General features: G+C 35.6%; 2 protein-coding genes and 1 pseudogene across 5 annotated transcripts; 2 read left to right on the top strand and 1 right to left on the bottom strand.

The window, feature by feature from the left end:
- Positions 1-361: 361 nt before the first annotated feature.
- Positions 362-16,857, bottom strand: LOC120212932 (sister chromatid cohesion protein SCC2-like). Of its 4 annotated transcripts, none has more exons than XM_039211115.1 (27): positions 16,401-16,856; positions 15,733-15,828; positions 14,985-15,126; positions 14,816-14,909; positions 14,484-14,740; positions 13,847-13,954; positions 13,290-13,401; positions 12,956-13,052; positions 12,669-12,855; positions 12,123-12,554; positions 11,520-12,043; positions 11,210-11,420; positions 11,086-11,136; positions 10,833-10,991; positions 10,542-10,709; positions 9,763-10,215; positions 4,148-4,317; positions 3,802-3,910; positions 3,078-3,224; positions 2,864-2,968; positions 2,546-2,776; positions 2,098-2,231; positions 1,723-2,019; positions 1,215-1,647; positions 939-1,031; positions 726-851; positions 362-655 (listed from the first exon to the last, which is right to left on the bottom strand). In XM_039211115.1, exons 1-27 carry the CDS (start codon positions 16,679-16,681, stop codon positions 425-427), a joined length of 5,448 nt encoding a protein of 1,815 aa, XP_039067046.1. In that variant the 5' UTR covers positions 16,682-16,856; the 3' UTR covers positions 362-424. The 4 variants fall into 4 exon arrangements, with proteins under 4 accessions (XP_039067046.1, XP_039067045.1, XP_039067047.1 ...); XM_039211114.1 differs by having other exon boundaries at positions 14,985-15,118; positions 15,719-15,828; XM_039211116.1 differs by having other exon boundaries at positions 14,985-15,118; positions 16,401-16,533.
- Positions 16,858-19,350: 2,493 nt separating this feature from the next.
- LOC120212988 lies at positions 19,351-20,836 on the top strand (annotated as a pseudogene).
- Positions 20,837-23,227: 2,391 nt separating this feature from the next.
- Positions 23,228-23,910, top strand: LOC120212989 (expansin-A25-like; the record flags this gene model as incomplete). The annotated part of the gene is made up of 1 exon (XM_039211149.1): positions 23,228-23,910. A coding segment is annotated over one exon (627 nt), but the record flags the coding sequence as incomplete, so codon positions are not given.
- Positions 23,911-24,742: the final 832 nt, after the last annotated feature.

Genomic DNA, 24,742 nt, shown 5'->3' on the forward strand with positions numbered 1-24,742 from the left:
TATAACTTTTAATAGTCGAGGGACTTCATAAAACAATACTCATGTGGATCATTTATATACTTTACCCTAATAACATAATAGTCTCACAAAATGATTTGAAATAGTGAAGTGAAAAAGCAATAAATTTCATTCTCTCTCTCTCTCATAGAAGCTTTTATAGACCAGAAGTTAAACAAATCTAGTTGCCAAGGCAGCAATGACGAACATTCAATCTAAAATATGGAAGTGAATTGAATCAACACCACCACAAAATGGAAACATCTAAAATAGAAGGGCAATCCTCCCTAACGAGGGCGAGCGATTCCGTTTCCGATCTCCGCTTCCCTTTTCTCGCATTTAACCTAATCCACTATTTCAATTCTTTTCCTTCAATGTAATGTACATGTGTACATGTTAGCATACCTGTCATTAATACTTACATCTATCATCGCTGCCGATTGCTGCTTCTTACATTGTAACTTTTCCGTCCACTGTTACTCATCCTTCGAGCGACACTGCCACCTGTATAATCATCATCGTCAAAATCATCTTCATCCCCACCAGTTGTACGTGTGGCTTTTCCTCCTCTCCTCGGAGCTGAGGGGCGCTTCCTTTTGATGTTTGCTGTGAAAGTCGAGTAATCGATAGCATCTTCCCTCAGCGCGTTTTTATATTCCTGTACGATAGCTCTGTAAGAACCAGTGTCCAATGCAAGCCTCCTAAAAGCACGAATTCGTTCAAATTACCTGATATCTCTGTACCAACTCTTGATTCGTGGAAGGCAAAGTCGTTTGTATTTCACCGATGTCAAAGGGGATGTTCTGCCTCGTGAGCGCCTCCCCCGCTTTTATAGGTTCGTTGGGAGAAAACATCTACTTTATACAAAATAAGTTTCACCGTTAAAATCAGTCCCATGTTTGCATTTACAGGTAACAATGTGGCATAAGAAATATTTCAACCTGGCATCTTTGATCATTCAGGCTGTAAACAATTTTTAGGTGTCGTTTCAGCTTCATAAGAAGCTGTACTGCAGTGGCGGCAAGAATATCGGCCTGAAAAGAACATGGGAAAGTTGTCAAAAGTAACTAACCCGAAAACATCCAACGGATTAGAACAAAACGCCAGGCATGTAAAAAACATAATCTTTTTTCTCAAGCACAAACATGTACATCTACGTAATACGTGTTTAGAACAAAATTCGAGACCAGTCAGTGCATTGCAAGGTTCAAAAGTACCTGGATTTTTTGCAGTTCATCTTCGGAGAGAGCACGAGTTTCAGGAGGGGTCATCTTGTGCATTGTTGTCTGCATTGCAGGAGGAAAATTTGGAAAAGACCGATGAGTGAAGTTTTGTTGAAATGTACCATTCAAATCAATGGATGTCATGTGAAAGAATGCAGGCTGAACCACTGGCTCCTCCTGAAATGTTCCATTCAAATCGAGCGGAGCCATGAAATTATAAACAGCTTGACTAGGATCCGTCTGAACCATCCCAATATTATTAGTCATCATCATTCCATCTGAATGCAGCAAATTTGAACTCAACGCTTTCAGATTTGCCTCAAGTGCCCCAGCTCTGACTTGTATCACTCGATTTATAGTGTAGATCAAATAAAGCGGTTCATCAGGAGATGAAAATGGTAACAAAGCAAGAGTTTCTGTACAGTATCTGTAAAAGGGAAATCGACTTCTCATTATAATTAATCGAGGAAGAAAATGTTAGATCTGACATCGAGCAACTCACATCAAGAAAGGTATAACAGAATCGTTCCAGCTAGGATTATCAAATTTCCGCACAATTGAGGACATAAATTTGTTCCTAGCAACTCGGTTTCCACGAATGAGCTTGTAAATTCTGGAAACTCCCAGCCTTGCTTGTGTTAAAGACCCAGCAGCATCAGATTTCCCTTTCAAATTTCCCGGGTGCTTTGATTGGGATTTGTCGTTTTGATTTTCATGTGCATTGTCACTGAAGGAACGCATGAAGATGAATGACAGCTGAAGACCATCCCCTAGACGGCTTTCAAAAAAGGTTGGATATCTGAAAAATTAAGCTTTCATTAGTCGTGCTGGCAAACAGAAAGGACATAGAATATTTTTAATAGCACAAAGGAAGTACTTCTCATTCATATTCATCAGCAAATGATGAGCCAACTTTTGGTTGACCTCCAGAGGATCCGTTTCAAGCGCTATAAGGTATGGGACACAAGTTATAGGATGAACAAGACCTTGTCGGAGAACTATTTCCACTATCTGCATTTGATATATAACAAAATGAGCAGTTTGATAATAATATTGTAATCACACAAACTTTCCCGGAACCGGTTTTTCTTTCCCTTTTTACCCCTTCTCAAAGTTCACTTTCCATCCAAACGGACAAATAGGTTTTAAGACTAGCTACAAAACAATGACATATTTTATAAATTTCTAAAATCAGAACAAACTGCCTTCCATAATTTAATTCAACTCTTACATTATTCACTCTGCTGGTATGAAACTCAGATTCAGTCCGGCATACTAAAATTGTTTCCCCCTCACAGGATATAGCTAAGATAAAAGCTTCTCACCTTTAGGGAAGATTGGCGAACTTCTTCATTAAAGTCCAGGCATCTCCCTAGAATATTATCCCAGTAAAGCTGGACTATACCCCCACAGATGTTAGTATCACCAGCACCCGCAGCTACAGGGACACTGTGGCCACCTTCTACGGAATGGACTTGATCATTACTGACCTTATCTGTTCCCATTTGACTTTCCGCATCAAGAAGATATTCCAACAAATTTTGCAACGCTTGCATCTGGTGGGCAGAGATGCTTAGCATGCATCTTATAAAGAGAAAGAATTGTAATAAAGAGATTCAGTGATGACAAATTGACAATTTTACCTTAAGACGAACATTAGAACTCAAAGCTAATGCAGCATCGACAATCTTTCCAATGTCCTTTTCCAACATATATTCAGGCCTAGCAATTAGAGCGAAACCTAATGCCTAAAAGAATAAGCCATTGAAACAAAACCATATGTTACAATATTAAAATATATTAACATGGAAATGAAACAAACTCCAAGACTACTATGTAGGAAAAAACGGGTCCTACCTGCAAAGATCTAACCTTTATACTAAAATCATCCATTTGAAGATATCTTTTAAACAAACTGATACTGCTACCAACATCAACATTTTTAAACAAAGGGTTTCCATAGCGGATAAGCAATCCGAGACAGAAGAGAGAGCGCCCCACTTGCTGCAAAAAGTAATGACTAATAAATAAAAAGGAGCAGACTTGAGCTTTATTATTCACATATTTTTTTCATAGAAAGTAAAGACAACTGAAAAAGTCAGCAAACCTATTGCTATAATTAAAAATTCTTATTTTCATAGTTGTTATCCCTTAAATTTTTCCGAATCCACTTTAGTGTCATTTACTTTAAGCCAGCTGCCCTAAAGATTCATAGAAACGAAAAGACTGATAAAAGGTGCTAACCTGAGTTTCTAACAGTCCTAAAATCAGATAACTTGCCAACACAATTATTCATAAATAGATTCACAGGTCTGGATAAAGGAAAATAGAAAGAAGTTTCAAAATTTTAATCTTTCTCCTAAGTTTTTATTTTGCATTTCTGTATTCTGTTAGCTGCCCAATAATTTTTTTACCTCTAATTTAATTGTGCTAAGAATATATACTATTTTTCTGGTACATCAAACGGAATTTCAAGTCAGGAATTATCACCAATATGCTCATGTTGCACCTGACAAAAACAACTAGCGAAAAGATTGCAGATGGAAATAACAATATTATGTTCAAATTTCTAGCAATGAACCTGCTTGTTATCAGTTGCTTGGGAATCCAATAATTTGAAAAATAACTGAATGAGATACTCAACAACATCACCACCATTCCCTGCCTTTTTACTCGCAGAACAAAGACACCTGCAAAGAGAGAGAAAATAATCAGGGAATTAAAATCAGAAATAGAATGTCTTCCAAGTAGAAAATCTGCCTTTTTACTCGCAATGTATCTTAGAATCACATTCCAAGCATATAAAAATTTAAAGAAAAATAAATTCAGGCCTTCGGCAGAAATAGAATTTAAAAAGGATCAAATTTCCACAAACAACTGGAATTACAGAAAAACAAAAGACAGTAAGAAAGAGAAGCTGAAGATACCTGATGCAAGCATGGACAACAGTCAAAAAAGAATGCCGGACGATCATTTGCTTCAAGTCTTGTTTTAGTTCATCACCAACACTAGGAGGTAACTTCCGCATCAAAGGCACAACAGCGTCAATTATAAAGATTATACTCTCCAGCAGCTGTGCACCAACTCTGTTATCAACCTGAGCACAAGAAGTGAAAGCAATTAAGGCATTGGCTCTGCAGCCTATAAACCATTGTATTACAGCAATGAAGAAAATAAAATTTACAGAGACAATTTAGAAAATAATCAATGATGTTGGAATTCCTAAGATTAAGGACATATTACTTGCCTTAGTCCTAGGAGTTATCTTGTAAAATAGGATCTAATCTTAGTCACTAATTCTTAGAAAGTTATTGATTTTTAGGAATTGTTTACTTACTTGTTCTTAGTCCTCTCTACAAAGGCTGTAAACTAATTAGTAAGAAATAAAAATCTTCTTTATTAGTTTGTTCATGGCATCAAAGCTTTAGGAATCATCGGATCATGTTCCTTTCGTCTCTAATCTTTTGTCCTTATCGTCCCTCCCATTTAATCCTTCTTGTCTCTTTGGTTTAATCCTTTTCCCATGGGTCATACTAGCGAAACTCTATCTGAAACTGAGACCTCACAAATGACTTAGAATATTAATCAGGGAACCACTCAAGGTGACCTTAATTCCTCCCTTATAATCACCAATCATCGACTAGATGGAAAAAACTTCTTGCAATGGTCTCAACCGGTCATTATGGTGTTCATGGTCGTGGCAAAATAGGATACATCAATGGAGAAATTCCACAACCAGCCACAACAAACCCGACTTATGCCACTTGGGAACTCAACAACTCGATTGTAATGACTTGGCTAATTAATTCAATGGAAGGCCATATAAGTCGCACTTATCTCTTCTTCAAAACTACAAAAGACATGTGGGATGCAATCAAAGAAAACTACTCAGATCTTGGAAACGCCTCCCAAGTATTTGAGATCAAGCTCAAGTTAAAGAATATCCGACAAGGAACACTCGAAGTAACTCACTACTACAACAATCTGAAAATTCTGTGGCAGGAGTTGGATATGTACTACGAGGCACACTGGGGTGAAGGCGTGGAACACACCAAGTTTATGACTCACCTCAACAATAAACGTCTCTATGAGTTCCTAGCAGGACTGAACCGTGAGTTAGATGAGGTCCGTGAACGAATTCTAGGCAGAACCCCTCTACCAACCATCAGTGAAGCATTTGTAGAAGTTAGAAGAGAAGAAAAGCACAACCTTGTCATGATTGGAGACTCAAAGGAACCTAAACCTGTGATAACCATTGGTTACCGTCATGTTGAAAACTCTGCCCTTATCTCCAGAGGCCCACAACCACAAAAGCCCTGTGCTAGAAGTGATTATGGATCGACCAGGCCATGGTGTAACCACTGCAACCATGTTGATAATACTAGAAAAAAGTGCTTCAAACTCCATGGCTATCTTGGAAAAAACCAGAAGGATAACAAGATTGCACTGCTGTCCTCTAACACCTCTATTGCTACAGATGATGCTCTCGACGTTCGCCTAACCAAAACCCAACTTGAGGCTCTCCATAAGTTGCTTGGTACTTCTCCTGCTCATGGTTCTCTAGCCACCCAAGGTATTGCCCTCAACATTGCCTTTGAATCTAACAACCAATCCTCTTGGATACTCGATTCGGGTGTTTCCGATCACATGACAGGTAACTCCACTTTGTTTCACAACTATACACCCTATCATGATCAGTCCCGAATCTGCATAGCTAATGGCTCTTACTCACTAGTGGTTGGAGTGGGATAAGTACAATTAACAAAGAACTTTTCTCTCGATAAAATCCTACATTTCCTAAACTTGTCCTGCAATTTACTTTCAATCATTAAACTTACCAAGGATGAAAACGTTCTTGTTGAATTTTCTGCAATTGGTTGTGTGGTACAAGAACAAAAATAGGGGAGGATGATTGGCACTGCTAAAGTTGATGATGGACTCTATGTTTGGAATAAAGATAGTGCACAAGGAGGTTTGGCTCTATCCACTTCAAAAGAGAACACAATTATGTTATGGCACATATGTTATGGCACAGTAGACTAGGGCATCCAAACTTCTTGTATTTGAAGAAACATCTTCCATTGTTATTTGGAAATAAAAGTGTTAATTCCTTGAAGTGTGAAATTTGCCAATTATTCAAACATACACGTGAACCATACCCATTAAAACCCTATATCCAATCCCAACCATTTTCATTAATCCACAGTGACCTATGGGGAGCCAGCCAAGTGAAGAATGTTACGGGGGCCAAGTGGTTTATAACATTCATTGATGACCACACTAGAGTTTGTTGGGTCTACCTCCTCAAAGAGAAATCTGAAACACCCAATATATTCTAAAACTTTCACTCAATGGTTCGAACCCAATTTAACTTTACCATACATACTCTCCGCACGGATAATGGGAGAGAATATTTTAACTCCATTCTAAGCCCTTACCTTTCTGACTAAGGCATCATACACCAAAGTTCATGTCCTAACACCCCTCAACAAAATGATATCTCCAAGAGAAAAAATAAAAAATACCAACATCTCCTTGTTGTGGCTCGAGCCCTAATGTTCACCATGGGTGTCCCAAAATACTTGTGGGGAGAGGTTGTCCTTACTGCCTGCTATCTCATAAACCGACTACCATCAAAGGTCCTAAACCCCCACCTCTAAATACCCTTCAAAAGGCCTTCCCTCTATTTCGTGTTCCCAATCTTCCAGTAAAAAGATTCGATTGCAAAGCTTTTGTCCATAATCATCAACTCAATCAATCCAAACTTGATCCTCGAGCCCACACTTGCGTCTTCATTGGCTATTCCCCCTACAAAAAGGTTATATGCGTTATTCACCAACCTTGAACCGAATGTTTTTCTCTCGGGTTGCACTTTTTTTTAGAATGAACCATACTTTGCAGCATCTCATCTTTAGGGGGAGACTCTCAATAAAGATGAGACCTTAATACCCTTCTCATTTTACCTCATGATCCTACCACTACTATCACAAACAAGCCTAATAACCAGGGTGCCATTGTAATCCCAGATTTAGACACTGTTTCCCCTTTGCAGCAAAAAATTAGCACGATTAATCACACCACCGAAGAGCAACAGCTACCTGATCCAAGAAGACAACAAGAACAGGCTCCAGAACTTTGAGTTTACCCTCGACGGCGTCATTCTTCTGAAACTGATACAACAATGCTATTTTCATCCCTAACCAATGACTGTTCTGAAACAGAAGTCTCACCTCCATCACAATCCATCTATCTTCCAATTGCAGTTCGAAAGGGCACAAGGAGATGCACTCAACACCCTATTTCTCGGTTTGTGTCCTATGGAAACTTATCTAAGTCTTACAAAGCTTTTGTGTCTAATGTTGATTCTATAGAAACTCCAAAAATATAGAAAAGGCTCTTGAATCAACTAAGTGGAGGCAAACTGTGATGGAAAAAATTAAGGCTCTCAAAAGCAATGAAACTTGGGAAGTCTCGGATCTACCTAGTGGGAAGAATACAGTAGGATGCAAATGGATTTTCACTACAAAATTTAAATCTGACGACAGTATTGACCAACATAAGGCTCGGCTTGTGGCTAAGGGCTTCACCCAAACCTATGGCCTTGACTACGACGAGACGTTTGCATCAATTGCCATGCTAAACACCATTCGAGTTCTTTTATCCCTAACTGTCAACTTGGATTGGCCCTTGACTCAATTGGATGTAAAAAAATGCATTTCTCAATGGAGAATTAAATAAGTGTACATGGATTTCTCACCCGGGTTTGAAGAAAGTAAGGGTCAAGTGTGTAAGTTGAAGAAGTCCTTATATGGGCTGAAGCAATCTCCAAGGGGGTGGTTTAGCCGATTTGCCAAAGCCATGATTAGTAGAAGTTACATGCAAGGACAGGCAGACCACACCATGTTTTACAAACACTCGAAAAGTGGAAAATGTTGTATCCTCGTTTATGCGAACGATATAATATTAACAGGAGATGATTCAAGCGAAATTGAGAGGCTAAAAGAGTCTCTTAGTACTGAATTCAAGCTTAAGGACATGGGGAATCTTAAATACTTCCTTGGAATAGAGGTAGCAAGGTCTAAAGCATGTATTTCCATCTCCCAAAGAAAGTATGTTCTTGATCTACTATCAGAAGTCGGTTTGTTGGGCTGCAAACCAGCCGAAACTCCTATGGAATTTAATCTTAAATTGGGAACTGATAAGGATGGAGAAGAAATTGACAGGGGGAGATATCAACGACTAGTAAGGAGACTTATCTACCTATCTCACATCTGTCCAGACATAGCCTTCGATGTGAGTGTTCTCAGCCAGTACATACATGCCCCAAGGGAGAAGCACCTGGAAGCTACATATAGGATATTAAGGTATCTAAAAGGGACTCCTAGTAAAGGCTTGCATTTCAAGAAAACTGTCAATCGAAGTTTGGAAGTATACATTGACTTAGACTGGGCAGGGTCTGTTAACGATAGACGTGCTACAAGTGGTTAATGTTGCTATGTTTGGGGTAACCTCGTGACGTGGAGAAGCAAAAAGGGGGTATGCTGCAGCACGCAGCAGTGCAGAGGTAGAGTATCGAGCACTATCCCATGGTATATGCGAAGGAATATGGATACAACGATTAATGGGAGAACTAAAAGTGCCCTACACCTGACCTATAAAGATGTATTGTGACAACCAGACAGCTGTCATCATAGCACATAACCCTGACTGTACACCATGATTGCACCAAACATGTGGAAATAGATTGCCACTATATCAAATAAAAAATTAACTCGGGTGAAGTGTGCGTAACCTACCTACCTACCACTATATCAAATAAAAGTTGCAGACTTGTTAACCAAAAGCTTGAGCAGAAACATGTTTTGAGGAACTTATTGGCAAGCTGGGTTTGATAAATATCTACACTCCAGCTTGAGGGGGAATGTTGGAATTCCTAAGATTAAGGATAGATTACTTACCTTAGTCCTAAGAGTTACCTTGTTAAATATGATCTAATCTTAGTCATTGATTCTTAGGGAGTTACTGATTTTTAGAGATTGTTTACTTATTTGTTCTTAGTCCTCTCTATAAAGGCTATAAACTAATTAGTAAGAAATAACAATCTTCTTTCTAAGTTTGTTCAAATGACAATAGAGAAGACGGAAGGAATTAACATAAAACCTGAACAACAACAAAATTATTCAATAACAAGAACCATAGATTGACAAGCCCAAACATTAGCAGAAAGGAGCAAGCATCAGTGCAGTCCAAAGACAAGAATATTATACTCAAGGAAATCAAAAAAACTAAGACTAGTCCGTTATTTCAAAACTAACAATGTTTGCTTCCGGAAGAAAAATAAGCTAATGGCAAGCGGCATAGAAAGGTCGGTTCTTCAAAATAGTATAGCTAGACTACAAACACAAAGATTATAATCACTTAAATAAGAATGCAGCCAAGAAAGGAAATAGATCCAAAAGACACCTGATTACATCAATGTCATGTCCCTCCCCCTGATTACGTCGGTGTCATTAAAAAGTTATGAAGTAAAATGTAAAATAACCTGATTCTTAAGGTAAGGCTGTAATGTGATCACAAACTGAGAAGGATCTGACGCTGGCATGCAAAGTGATGGGTCTACAACACAAAATGCATGCAAGGCCAACACATAGGGAAGTGTAGGAACTTCTGATTCCACGTTACTCGTTTCTTCAGTCTGCAATATTCTTTCCAATAAGCACTTGCACATCACTTCACATCGTCTGCGTACTGCAGCAAGTGAGACAAGGTTGATTCCGGCAGCTTTTGCTGATTGAGGGAGAAAATCAAGGGCCAAGTTACGCTTAATGACAGTTACAAGTAACTGATGGTTGGGCAAGTGCCTTAGCATTTCAACAATCTGCTCTGTCTTCTTAGCCACCTCCAAAGGAATGGAACTACCATCTCTAGGATACTGAGTCTGCACCCCTGAAGGTTCTTCGAACCAGAACTCATAAAATGTCTTACAAACAAGCTCCTGAAGATGAGAAAAAAAACTACTAAGAATACTGAGAAAGCAGCAGTTTTGATAAGAAAAATATATATTGCAAGAAAAGTTCAATGCTCGTTCATGAATCTAGAACAAAGGAGAAACACGACTAATAGTTTGCGTCACCAGGTTTTAGGTACCATAGTGCCTTTCATCAACAAAAACAGCTGACAAAGATTTTTTGGTAGGAGGAAAGAGACCATCTGCACTACATTTTTCAGATGCCTCAGTTGAAAAGAGGGGGAAAAAAAGATATTGCCATTAGTGCCTCAGTCTTTGACATGAAATACACTGCTTCATGGAATCTGAATTACCTGTATACTTGATTCATCGTCACTAACACGAGATATAATCTCTATGCAAGCACTTATAAACCCTGAGAAGTTAGGATTTGTAATGCACATATCTCGAATAATTTTGATTGCTCGTTTCCGTACGCTGACTCCAGTATCTTTAATCCTCTCTGCCAACTTCTCGAAGTACTAATTATTCCCAAATTTTTGGAGTAGAGAAAAAGAAGGGGAGGGGGAATGAAACAAAGACAAGTGTTATCAATAAAGCATGGCCTGCTTTCAAAAGATACACAAGTGGAGTTCAAGTAGTACCTTTAAACTAACATCTGGATGTGAAGCAATGTGTCTTCCAACTAGTTCCAATGCGGCTTCCCTGACTGATATTGCAGAGTCGCAAAACCTCCCCTCAACAGCCACTTGAACACGTTTGTCACCTAATACTTCTGGATCAACTTCTACAACAATACTAACCTGCCATGAATACATGATGGAAACTAGTTTCATCAGTATAAATAAAATGAATATCCTAGTTCCAAATAACAAGTTTGAAGAATTTTTCACTTACTGCTCGTAAAGCCTTGGCCCTAATTACAGGAGAGTTCTCTCTTAAGCTAACCTGCAAAGAAAACATGAAATAAGAATCAAGCCTGCTGTACTTACCGAATCGACTTGCAAAATATCTTACTAACCAGAAGCAAGTAAAGAATCTTGTCAAATCCTCTAGAGAAAGAATTATTTTGTCCCAATGCTAAAGCAATCTTCTTGACTGAATCCCTTAAAAACAGTGAAGAAACTGTCCCCGAGTCACGCACTATTGCTTTTGATCTCAATCTAGCAACGTAGTACTTGAAATTTTGTTGAGATTTAGGACCATCTTTATACCATAAGCAAAGATAACACCTGCGTCAAAAAGCACAAGTTTAAACAAAAAACCAATTAGGAAGGGAATCTTTGAGTTTTCATTTTCACATGCACAATAATCAGGAAAAAAGTACATACCATCGGACAAAAAGATGGACATCATCAGCAGAAGCGGCATCTTGAAGATGATTCAAAAGCATCTGCTGAACAATTTCAGCATTCATAATAGGATCAGAAGATTTATCTGAGTGACTCAGTTTCGATTTCCCATCATCCTTGTACTGTGACTCACAGTATGATTGCAATACAAGAAGTTCCTTCTTACACATGCAAAATTGGCAATACCAACTATGATTAGGAACTTCTTGTTCACTTACGCCCATACAATCAGCATGGAAAAATCTTTGACAACCTTGACATCTATACAACACTTTCTCCACCTTTCGATCCAAACAAATGGAACATACACCTTTGGGGCAACTATGATCGATACTATCCCCACTTAGCAATTCTTCTGATATCCAAAACTTTTCCTTCCTAATGATGAGAGCATCATGCTTCAACCTTGTTGCTATTGTACCAAGAAGATCAATTGCCATTATACGTGCAGAGGTATCCTTAGATTTTGGACCAGCATTTTGGAGCAGTAAAACACAAAGAACCTGCAAATGATGGTTTCCAAACTCTACCATTTTTATCCAATAATAATGACAAAACAAATATAGTCAAATCTTTTCTCACCTCCAAAATAGGAGCAGCAGCAGGATATTCAGGTAGGTTCAATGTTGTCAGTAAATCAGTGACTAGATTCTCGATCATCACTTTCAACTCAGATGCATCTTGAGTCTTTACAGAAGCAAGACGTTGAAGGACACGGGTCCAGAAATGACAACATGTTTCCTGGACAGATTCATGGCATTTGGTTAAGTAACTAGCATCAACTGAGACTTCCAAGAGGGGACTCCCAAATGATGTTTTCCTTAAAGCTTCAGGAAGGTTAGCACTGCTGTGAACCAACTGAATTAGCAAAGCTGTAACCATCTGGATCTGCCTCTGTTCTTCATCAGGTAGGTGATATGCTCTTAATGCTCGCTTTGAAACAGGCAACTTCCATAGAAGTTGAGTCATTTCATCTATTATATATGTTCTATGTTGGACATATGAGTAGAATATCTGTATCAAATGTAACACTAAGGTTAAAGAACAATATCTAGTTACCATAATTTACCTTGATGCAAGCATTTAATCATGTGTATCCTTTAAACAACTGAATGTTTGGATTCATACCCCAGTTATCAAACCAATTGCTTTGAGTTGCAAGAGCTGTATGTTGTCCACCAAAAAAGTAGTAAAGCTTGTCTTTAGCAGTTGTAGAACACAACTATCAGATAACTTCTCAATCAACAACAAGTCTTTTAGTAAACCAAGAATAGTGCAGAGCTTCTGTAGTATAGCATGCATAGCACCAGAGACCCTGTCAAGGAAGAAGTTAAACAGTAAGACACAAAACTTCAACTATGCTAAATTATTTTCTATTATATTGATGTTAAGGAACAGCATATGAATAAGCACACTTGTTCAAAGCTGATTTTTTTGCTTTAGCACTCTTGGTAGTGCGTCTTTTCTTGCTAGCAGAACCTAGTTCAGCATCAGGCTCTTCATCATCATAATCTAGAGAGAAAAAAAAGTGAAATTAAAAAGTTCAGTACTAGAAAATTAACATAATATATATGCTACCATTTGACTGAAAGAGAAATCTAGAACATAGATTATACAAAAATACAGTTAAATTCAAAAAATGAAGACAAGATGGACTTTGACATGCTATCACATTTATCGATGCAAATGACAATGGCAAGAAGCGTCACAAAAAAGATCCTGCACTTTTTGCATAAATCAGATGCCAACCTTCAACTGCTCCATTTTCACTTGGTTTATGCAAGGCACGATACGATGGATCATAAGCTGACATAACATCTGTTATCTGACGCCTAGAGAACTCAAGAATCCTTTCAATAATCTGTTGAGAACATAGAGATATTCATAACTCGTGTTACAAAGGTAGAAATGGACAACCAACATAAAAACCAAATGCAAAGCACATCAGAGATATCATAATTTAACAAATCAAATATTGTGAGAAAATTGCAACATCAATAACCTTTTAAAGTTTCGTTATGATCCCTACCACTAAATTGTTTTATTTATATTCCAAACCGTTTGTAGTGTTATTATTAGGTCCATCCATAATTAATCCAGTTAAAAAGTACAGAAAGTGCTTATATGAACGCCACCTTCTTGACAGCTGACATTTCCATTTATCTTAACAGATCTTTCAAACAATAAGACATTCTTGGAACAATTTAAGAAGGTTTAGACTTCCAATGGAACAATTGAACGCATGAGAACATTATGAAACTTCACAGAAAAGTCATGGTTAAGAGCTAATCAAATGAGGCACATACCTCTTCATGATATAATTGTTTTGGCATGTCATTATGTGCCATTACTGCCAAAGAAGCATGAATGGATTCCAGGGCACAGAAGACTAACGAGAATACATCTGAATCTTGCTGAAACATTTGAACAAAAATGAATTAGGCTTATGAAACATAATATGCTCCTCATATAAACCCAAAAAAAAAAAAAAGGAAAAACATCAGAAATTTAGAATTTAATACTCGATGGGAACACCACACGCAGATTTGTTTGACACATGTTTAGTTATACATTAACACTAAGCACAGTTTTCAGTTTTTGCTTTCAAATGTCAGTTGCATTGTTACACCCAAACTAATATAGATACCACAGCAAAACAGAAGGAATCCTCAAAAGAGCAGAAAGATGTGAAAACTAATCAATAACAAAAGGGGAAATGGAACCACGGTTTCAATTCTGATTGATCAACAACCACTAAGTGCCAGTGTAAAACCTGAAACAATATGATACTAAGACATCCATACCAGAAGGCAAAATGATATTGCTTAAGACTGAACTTAAGATCTAACCCAACCCTTCCTCTTTCCAAACATAATCAAAGGTGACAACAAAACAAATAGTTGCACAACCATGCACACCAAAAAACCAAAAATCATCACTTACACGATCGCATTCATCAACAGACAAACCTTCTGCTCGATGTATCTGATGATCTAGAATCCGTAACAATTTCACAAGAATATCTACAGGAACCAAATGTAGAAGTCTCTTTGCACGTATTGACATGATTTCATTAACAAGCATTCTAACATTGTTAACCGGCAATGATAACCACTCCATCTCATCCCTATCATCACTATGAATTTGAGCTCTGCTGCAGAAATCCTCCAGCATCTCACAGAAGTTCCCAATCATGGCATCTATAGGAAAACGTTATGGAAAAATAAATGTGTTAATACAAATGAGAGGAGGGAGTGGAACAAACAAAAGGCAACCTTGAAGCTCTGTAGAATCTGGCAGAACTGATGACCCAATGTCATCAACCTTTTTCTTGGTTTTTGACTTCTTGGAAGATGATTTTGGTGCATCCTGCAATTACATCTATAAAATTAAGAATGTTCAACAAGGCCAGCCTTTAATAGCTAACTTGAAACCCATCCATACATTGGCAAGAACATCAGTCTGCTGATTGTGAGTGATGCTAATTTCTCTCTGGAATTGCCCAGTAAGAGGAACACTTGGCCGAGATGGCTTCCTATCAAACACAGCACCACCAGAGAGTTTCTCCTTGACAAGACCTGAGAGACTTGAAGAAATGCAATGAACAATAAGCCCAGATATTTGAAATCTATGTATATGAGGTCACCGGCTGATCATGTCCAAGAGGAAAAGAATACAACACAGAATATTGTGAACATACAAAATCAATATTGTAATATATTTCCATACAACAAATTGTAGCTAATATGCACTATTTCTTGCATGAAATAAAAGAATCCATACCACTTTTCATATATATGTCGACTATTTCATCCACAATGTAGATCATCTAGGCTATGGACTACACTATTGTTGTTGAGATTTTTCGTGAAATATAAACTCTGGTGCAGATTAGAATGATATTCGATTCTGAGACGTCACCACATCATTGTTCCCTCATTCAATAAAGGTAAGTGGGTTTATTACAACAATTTCCTAGTAGATAACTAAGTACAGTTTCAGAAAAGGCTTCAATCAGCTAATGAAAAATTAATAAGCTCCCTGCAAATCACATTCTAGTTTCATAACGGAACTTTCTCATCTGCATATATCAAAAAGAACTATCGTGCCTTGGCTCAACTTATATAGTACTTTCACTAAATAGGATGAAAACAAAAAATTGAGAATACTTTGTTTACCAGGGATAACATACTCAAATGCTGCAGGATTGTATTGGAGAACTTGTGCATGAAGTTTCAAGGGCTCCAAGCCGTCATGTGTAACTGAACTTGCCCCATCCCTAAGATTCCTGCAAACAAAACCAGATAAACAAAAATATAATCAATTGTGTACACCTAAGACTGGAGACTCAAATGCATGGTTAATCATTTAAGATCTGTTGTTTACTACTTTTCTATATTTGACCTTTGTTTCTGACATAGAAGAAAAAACCTAAGAAATAAAAAATTATAATTATCTAACATAAAAACGAATATACTTTCATTTTTTTCATAAAATATTATAGAACTATAATGATTTCTACATAAATTGCTCATTTTCAAACAATTAATTTTATCTTTAACAATTATTGAAAGAATGTATAGAAATAGCTGAACACCGAACAGCAATTAAATAAAATAGCAACTATGTGAAACATTAAACAATAAATTCAAATTATTCAAAGAGGGAGAGTGAGAGGGAGAGGGAGAGGGAGAGGGAGAGGGAGAGGGATAGGGATAGGAAACGCTAAAGCTTATATGTACTATCGATAATAGTAACAATGACTAAGAACTCTAAATCTTTTCTTCAAACTTCACTACCTTCGGATAACACTAAAATTTGAACTTAAATTTCAAATTCACTGGAACTCAAAATGCTTACAGATACGAGACGTCCGTTTCGCGAAGCAGATCAGCAATTCGACTAGCTCTAGCGATTATTTCCGGTCGATTCAAAGACCTGGCAGCTCCAGCAGCTGGGTCGTCAAACAATCGGAGCTCCAGATCCGAAGCACCACAGAAAACGGGCAAGGAAGGGAGCGGCAAGCACTGCGCCACCTCAGAATGGATGGTGTTGGTCAAGCCGATGCCGCAGTTGGCCGTGTCCATCAACCTTTCCCCGTGATGCTCCGGAACCCAGGACGTGGTGCTTGGATTGCTCATGGATCCGTTATTCCGCAGGTGAGGGATTTGCTGCAAAGAGAGAGCATGAATAGAGTGGCTTCTTAGTAATATTTGAAGGAATCTGGGGGTAAAATTAACAGTAAATAGGGTTTAATTTGACAACAGGAGAGGATTTGAGCCCTAAGATTTGGGAAGAAAGAGGGACAAAATAAATGGCGGGGGAAAAGGTGTGACAATTTGGGGAATTATTTTTATGGCACGATTATTATCATGGATTCGAGTATATTTGCCAAGTTACTAAAATACCCTTGTTTGACGCTATGTTTCATTTGATTTTATATTTGAGAAGGATTCTATTACAAATAAATATACAGTATATCGTCTTTTTCATTTAAATACTTAAGTTTTTTTTATTAAAATAAGTATTTAAAGTTATATTTTAATCAAAATAAACACCTAAAGTATTTTAGGTCAAAATAGATACTTAAATTATTTAATCTTTTTCATCAAAATTCTAAAACAATTTACATATGCCATTAATTAAATAATACTCTAGATACTTCGATAAAAAATATTAAACACTTTTAGAACCTACTTTGACCAAAAAGATAACTTTAGGTATTATTTTGATCATAAAATACTTTAGGTACTTAAATGAAAAAGATGATATATTGTAGGTACTTATTTGTTATATTAGCCTTGAGTTAATTGCATTTCATGTTCTCAACCTATTACTCTCGTTCTAAATTAATTCCTGAACTTTTAAATATTTTGTTTCCATCCTCATATCATGATTCTCATTTTAAATTGTTCCCTGAACATTTGAACATTCCAAATTCATTCTCAAACTATGACCCCGAGTCTATATTGATTCTCAAACTTTTGAATGTTCTAATTCAATCCTCAAACTTTTGAATGGTTTAGGGGACATTATTGAAACGTTTAAATGTTTGCGGATTTAATATGAAATGAGAGTTATAGTTTATGGATGAATTTGAAAAGTTCAAAAGTTTATAAAATTGTTTAGAATGCGGGTCATAACTTAAGGATTAAACTAAAATATTCAGAAATTTAAGAACTAATTTAAAATAAAGTAATTGTTTGACGATTTGTAGTACAATTAACTTTTTATACTTTGAAATATTATTAATATTGTAAAATGTTTATGATAGTAGATTTAAAGGATTTAAGACTTATCTTTAATATTTTTGATGATTTACTTATTAATTTACCCTGTCAATTAACTATGATATTTGTTTGGCTGTATTTTATATATTATTTTTTATATAAATTCTTCATTATTATTCAAGGCACTGTTGTGTTACCTTACAATCTTTCCACGTATTTTAATCCCAATAATTTCTTTAATATTTGTATGCACGCCAAATCACTTTAAGGATATATACAGTGAGAGATTTGTCCTTGAAAAAAGAGAGAGCTCATCCAGCTCTTACAAATATTACACAGCCTCCTAAAACCAGACAATTTGTCGAGAACAATGGTTGAATGCTTTGGGACATTCATAGAAAGTTACTGTCATAAAATCTTCTCATTCTTTTCTCTGATTTCACATCATGGTTACTCTGTCGAAATCTTTATCCAGCCAAAACTACAACACCAATCAGCCATGCTTGTCTGCATAACTAAGTCATCTATTGGATCAATGCCCTAACTTAGCTTTCATCTTCTCCACTAAACTACCACAATCCTTATTAGTTAGTTTCCGAGGAACTACACGAACCTCAAATGTCTGACAAGTAAAGATCCCAACTTGAAACCTGTTGCCTCGTGAACAAGAACTAGTTGAGCATCAATCATACCAGAAGAATACATGTAAGACTCGTCAACATTGCACTTTAATCTAGAGTAACTCATAGAACTATTCAAGACACACTTAATCCCCAAGATATAATCCAAGGATTCTCTACAAAAATGAAGAAAACATCTGGATGAGTTAATAACCTTACTGTCCTGCACATAGGATGATAAAGGGAACCTTATTGGCAGCAATCGAGACATCACATTCATTGATAAAATAAATAAGGAGACAACGAATCTTCATGTCTTATGCCCCTTTCGCCCTTGAAGAACTCGACCATGTTGCCATTAAAAGAAATATAAAATCTGGAATCAGTAACACATGCTTCGATCGAATCCTTGAACTGGTCCCAACCCTTCCAAAACAAGAAGAATAAAATAACAACTTAGTGAGTCAAATGTCTTCTGGAGGTCATCCTTAATGGCACACTTGAGGAGATAGTTAAATCAGGCCATATAATTATAAAATTAAAATATTCTAAAAATTAAATTTATAATATCTATTTAAGATTTAATTATTACTCTTTTAAAATAAAATAAACCAACAATCATGTGAATTAATTGCACTAAACATAGTTACCAAAATCGTTTAGGAATAACATCAATTGTTTCTCTTTTTTTCCAAATATATTGTACTTAATTTAATCTATAATTTCCTCACTGATTTTCAATTAGTTCCATGCTTACCAAGATATTATATCTTTCATTTAATTACTTAGCTTTTATTCCTCAAAATTTGACCTATTTATACATCGTGATTAGCCATTAGTTTTATCCATCTTTTATTTTAATAAAAGAATATTAATTTAATATTTGAAATTATTTTGAGAATGGTTATTCTCAAGCTTTTCCTCTCATTTCTATTAATGTTGGGTTCGGACCGTTCGGTGATGGCCAAGAGACAATCCCACATCGGCCGTCGACTGGTTGATCAAACTTGGCACGACGCCCATGCAACATTCTACGGCGACATGACCGGTTCTGCAACCATGAGTAAGTAATTATATATATATACACTTACACGATTATTCGATAATACTGACGATAAATATACTAGCGATGATTATTTTTATTAAATATATTGTATTCTTCATAAACGATATCGATCAACTATCATTAGGGAAGGAGTCATGATTCTAAGTTAAGAGATAAGAGTTTAATTAACTATTAAAAATGAGAGGACCAAATTCGAATATTCAAATAACTATTTATCTTCATATATTTTTTATTGATAAACAAGAAAAGGACAACGGTCTCCCGAGACAATGAATAGCTTCGTTACTGACTACCGTATCTTATTTATTTATGTATTAAGATATAAATTTTAAGAAAGAATTATGTATAATATGTAAAATTAAGTTATTTTACTAAAATAAAATGTAAAATCAAGAAGAAGAAAAAACAAAGTTAATATAAAATATTAAAAATCTATGAAGTAATATTTTTTTAAAAATAGGGTTAATGTTATTTATTTTTTGAAAATATTGAGTATCAATTGACACTCTAATGCATTATATGACTCAGCCACTATATATATTAAATTTAAGGATAAATTACACATTTATTACTTAAATTATCAATTTTAGTTTATTTTAGAACTTAATTTTTTATTTTTTTTCAAAATCATATCTAGCATTTAATTTTTATTTTATTTCAGCATTTGTTAAAAACTTAACGATAAATTTTAAAAAAAATTAAATTTTAAAGTACTAAAACAAATCAAATATAATAGTTTGAGTACTAAATGCATTAAATTGTTTGTTTGTTGTAGGAGCTTGCGGCTATGGCTATCTCTTCAAGCAGGGCTACGGACTCAAAACGACGGCGCTTTCCACCACAATTTTCAACAAAGGTTCCACTTGCTGCGCGTGTTTCGAAATTCAGTGCGTCGATGATCCGTAATGGTGTATTCCGGGTGCAGACACCGTCATCGTCACCGCCACCAATTTCTTCCCTCCGAATCCCTCGAATCCCGCCGAAAATTGTTGCAATCCTCCATTAAAACACTTCGATCTGTCCATGCCGATGTTCACGTAGATTTCCCGAGCCAAAGCGGGGATCATCCCCGTCAAGTTCCGATTTTTTTTTGTGTTAGAAGAAAGGAGGTGTTCAATTCCAAATCAGTGGAAATCCTTTCAACATAATGGTATTGCCATACGTCGGAGGCGCCGGCGATATTTCCGGCATTAAAATCAAAGGTTCCAGCACCGGTTGGGCTCCGATGACTCGTAATTGGGGCGTGAATTGGCAAACTGGAACTCATTTGAAGGGACAGAGTTTGTCGTTTCAAGTGACGGGAAAATGGTGCAATTTGATAACGTGACGCCCGCTGATCGGCAGTGTGGTCAAGTTTTTGACGGCAAAATTAATATCTAGGAATTGTTCCTCTTAAAGTGATTAGCCTTCGCTTTTTTCTCTCGTATCAAGTTTAGAAAGAAATTCGAGAATAATAAGATAATTATTTTACGGCAAACTACATTATATTTTTGTGTAAAGTGCACATATAGTCATCCGATTATAGAATAATATTTTATTGAGTCTTCTGACCATTAAAAGTTACAAAACGATAATTCAACTATTCATTATGTTTCAAATTTGTCATTTTCTGTTAAAAAAATAGCGACAATATGAGTTGGATGTTAATTTTTTGCCTAAGATATGATAAAATTTGATCACAAAATCTCAAACAACTGTCATATCTTGAACAACAAATTAGCATCCACCTCAAATTACTATCAAATTTTTAACGAAAAATGACGAATTTAAAACATAATAAATAGTTGAGTGACCGCTATATAACTTTTAATAGTTGAGAGATTAGACGAAGCAACAACCTATGTAAAAGGACCATTTTGTAACTTTTAATAGTCGAGAGATCCAAAAAATAATATTCTATAGTTGAAGGACCATTTGTGTACTTTATCCATATTTTTAGTCACTCGAACGTTAATTTTTTAAATTATTGAAAAATATAAAATAATCAATAATTGTTAATTTTTCTTTTGAAAACTCAACATAACAGTTAATGACATTACCATAATACTCGATAACTATCAAGAATAGAACCAATCAAGTGGTCTCAATGGTTAAAATAAATATTATTTTTCTTGAATGTCTTGAGTTTGAACAATTGCTTTAATTGATTAATATTTACTTTACAATCATCTCAAACTAATATTTGACTTAAACCATGATTAAAATCGAAGGTTAAATCAAAATTAGTTTTCTATACTAATTAAATAATTATTTATTTTAATGAAATAAATATTAACTTATTTTAAAAATAATTTTATAATATTTATTTAGGATGTAATTATTAGTTTTCCAAATCAAATTAATCGGTATATAAATTAATTAATTTAAATACAGTTACTAAAATCTGAAAAATATTTATTGTTTTTTAATTAGTTCTACTGTACTTACCAAAATTGTTTTTGACATAAATTGTTACCTAAAGCTTATGTCTTACATTTAATTATTTGCCTTTTATATCCCAAACTTGACCTATTTATACATTGTTTTATTTATCATTTATTTAAATAAAAAATAATTTAATCTGATATTTGAAAATTTTGAGAATGGCTATTCTCAAGCTTTTCCTCTCATTTCTAATATTGGGTTCGGTGATGGCCAAGAGGCGATCCCACATCGGCCGTCGACTGGTCGATCAAACTTGGTACGCCCATGCAAACGTTCTATGGTGACATGACTGGTGCTGCAACCGTAAGTAAAGCATAGCAGTGTATTCAGTTCGGTTCAATTCGAAAAACTTTTTACCATCGATGATTCTATACATCATGCGGATGTAAAGATGATAATTTAATTAAAAAATAATAAATTTCGATTTGATCTAACTAGATATAGTCCTATTTAAAAAAAAAATGGGTTCAGATTTAGTCAGATTTTATAAAGGGTGAGGTCAGACTGGGTAGGGTTCGTGTCGAGAGCGAAAAATTTTGATCCGACCCGATCCGAAGACAATAGTGTAACTTCTGCAAATAAATTTATGGATAATTTTTATAATACCCCTTTTTCTATTTTTTAAATCAAGCCTTTATTTTATATCGGATTGGGTCGAGTCAGATTTATATTCTAAAAATTCGAGTTGGATTAAGGTCAGATAGAGGATATATATTTTTTGAGTCGGGTCGGGTGGGTGGAGAGTATATATTTTCGGATCAATTCGAGTGTCAAAAATATATTTTTTGAGTCAGATCGGGACTTGTGCCATCCCCATACAAATGTTATTCCTCGAACGTAAGATATCTAAAGAAAACAACACTCTCTAACCATTGATGTCATTCAATAGATTCTATTTCGATAATTTTGTTTAATAATTCAATAGTTTTTAATTTATATAATATTAATTTTGAGATGTGTTTTATTTCGACAAAATAATTTCACTTTATGATTTAAACATTATTTAGAAAGTATTTAAAAATATATATAATTTTTAAAATAATTAAACTTTGATAAAAAAAATAATAATTTATAAGATAAACAACTTAGATACCATCCAATTTTAGACGTTGTATTATTTATATTACTTGACTTAATTAATTAATTATAATATTAAACTTTAAATTTTTTTCAATTATACTGTTAAATTGTTAATGACACAATATCTTGATTATCAACATAAATAACGACTATTGAAGTAAACAATTCACCAAAATAATATTGTTTTAATGAGATTATTAACTATATAACGCACTAGTGGTATAATTGCACCCAATATTCTAAATTTCTGTGAATTGTTTGTTAAATATTGCAGAAGGAGCTTGCGGCTATGGCGATCTCTTCAAGCAGGGCTACGGACTCGAAACGACGGCGCTTTCCACATCTCTATTCAATAACGGTCTCACTTGCGGCGCGTGTTTCGAAATACAGTGCGTCGACGATCCTCAATGGTGTATTCCGGCCGCAGGCACAATAATCGTCACCGCCACCAATTTCTGCCCTCCGAATTACTCAAAACCCACCGGAAATTGGTGCAATCCGCCGTTAAAACACTTTGATCTGTCCATGCCGATGTTCACGAAGATAGCCCAATACAAGGCGGGGATTATCCCCGTCAAGTACCGCCGCGTTCTGTGTTCGAAGCAAGGCGGTGTTCAATTCCAGATCAGCGGGAACCCTTACTTCATATTGGTCTTGTTGTACAACGTGGGAGGTGCCGGCGATATTTCCGGCGTTAATATCAAAGGTTCCAACACCGGTTGGATACCGATGAGTCGCAATTGGGGTGTGAATTGGCAAACTGCAACTCAGTTACTGGGACAGAGTTTGTCGTTTCAAGTGACTAACAGTGACGGAGTAATGGTGGAATTTGATGACGTGGTGCCCTCTGATTGGCAGTTTGGTCAAGTTTTTGATGGCAGAATTAATTTCTAGGAATGCCCCTTTTAAATTGATTAGCCTTTGTTTTCCCCCCTTCTTGTATCAAGTTTAGTGAGAAATTGAGAATAATCAAATAAATGTTTTTTCTTGTGCTTATAAGATTTCATTTTGATTATTTTGAACCGGCTCGTATCGCACACTTGATTTTGATTGGTGAATTTATGTTTTTTCTTGTGCTTATAAGATTTCATTTTGATTATTTTAAACCGGCTCGTATCGCACACTTGATTTTGATAGGTGAATTTTTTTAGGAATTTTTAACATACACAAAAACTCGAACTCGATACCTTACTTATGCGATATCAAGTTGTTTACCTGAACCAACCCATGTTGGTAAACTAAATCATATTTTTTGTCGAACCATTGGAGCATACAACATTATAAATGGGGTAAAGTGCATAAATGATCACTTTACTATAGGATATTATTTATTAAGTCCCTTTACTGTTAAAAGTTATAAAATGATCCTCCAACTATAGGGAGTTACTTCGTTGAGTCACTTGACCATTAAAAGTTATAAAATTGTCACCCAATATTTATGACGTTCCAAAACTCGTCCTTTTTGTTAAGAATTCAACGATTGCATGAGCTATACATTAACCTACTAATTGAGATATGATGAAATTTGATCTCATAACCTCAAACGACTATCATATCTCAATAAGCATGTTAACGTCCAACTCAGATGGCAACAATTTTTTAACAGAAAAATACTAGTTTAGAACATAATGAATATTTGAGTGACAATTTTATAACTTTTAATAGTCGAGGAACTCAACAAAATAACCTCTTATAGTTGAGGGACCATTTTATAACTTAATAATCAAAGGACTCGATAAAATAATATCTTATAGTCCATGGACCATTTATGTATTTTACCCT

This window comes from Hibiscus syriacus, unplaced genomic scaffold, assembly GCF_006381635.1.
Source record: "Hibiscus syriacus cultivar Baekdansim isolate YM2019G1 unplaced genomic scaffold, ASM638163v2 tig00110017_pilon, whole genome shotgun sequence".
Classification (NCBI taxonomy): domain Eukaryota; kingdom Viridiplantae; phylum Streptophyta; class Magnoliopsida; order Malvales; family Malvaceae; genus Hibiscus; species Hibiscus syriacus.

Coding starts and splice junctions, on each gene's coding strand:
- LOC120212932 (XM_039211114.1), bottom strand. CDS start 16,681: ATGAGCAATCCAAGCACCACGTCCTGGGTTCCGGAGCATCACGGGGAA. Junction 4,318..9,762: donor AGCCTTACCTTAAGAATCAG/GTTATTTTACAT, acceptor TCTTGTGCTCAG/GTTGATAACAGAGTTGGTGC. Junction 2,969..3,077: donor TAAAGGTTAGATCTTTGCAG/GTAGGACCCGTT, acceptor TTATTCTTTTAG/GCATTAGGTTTCGCTCTAAT.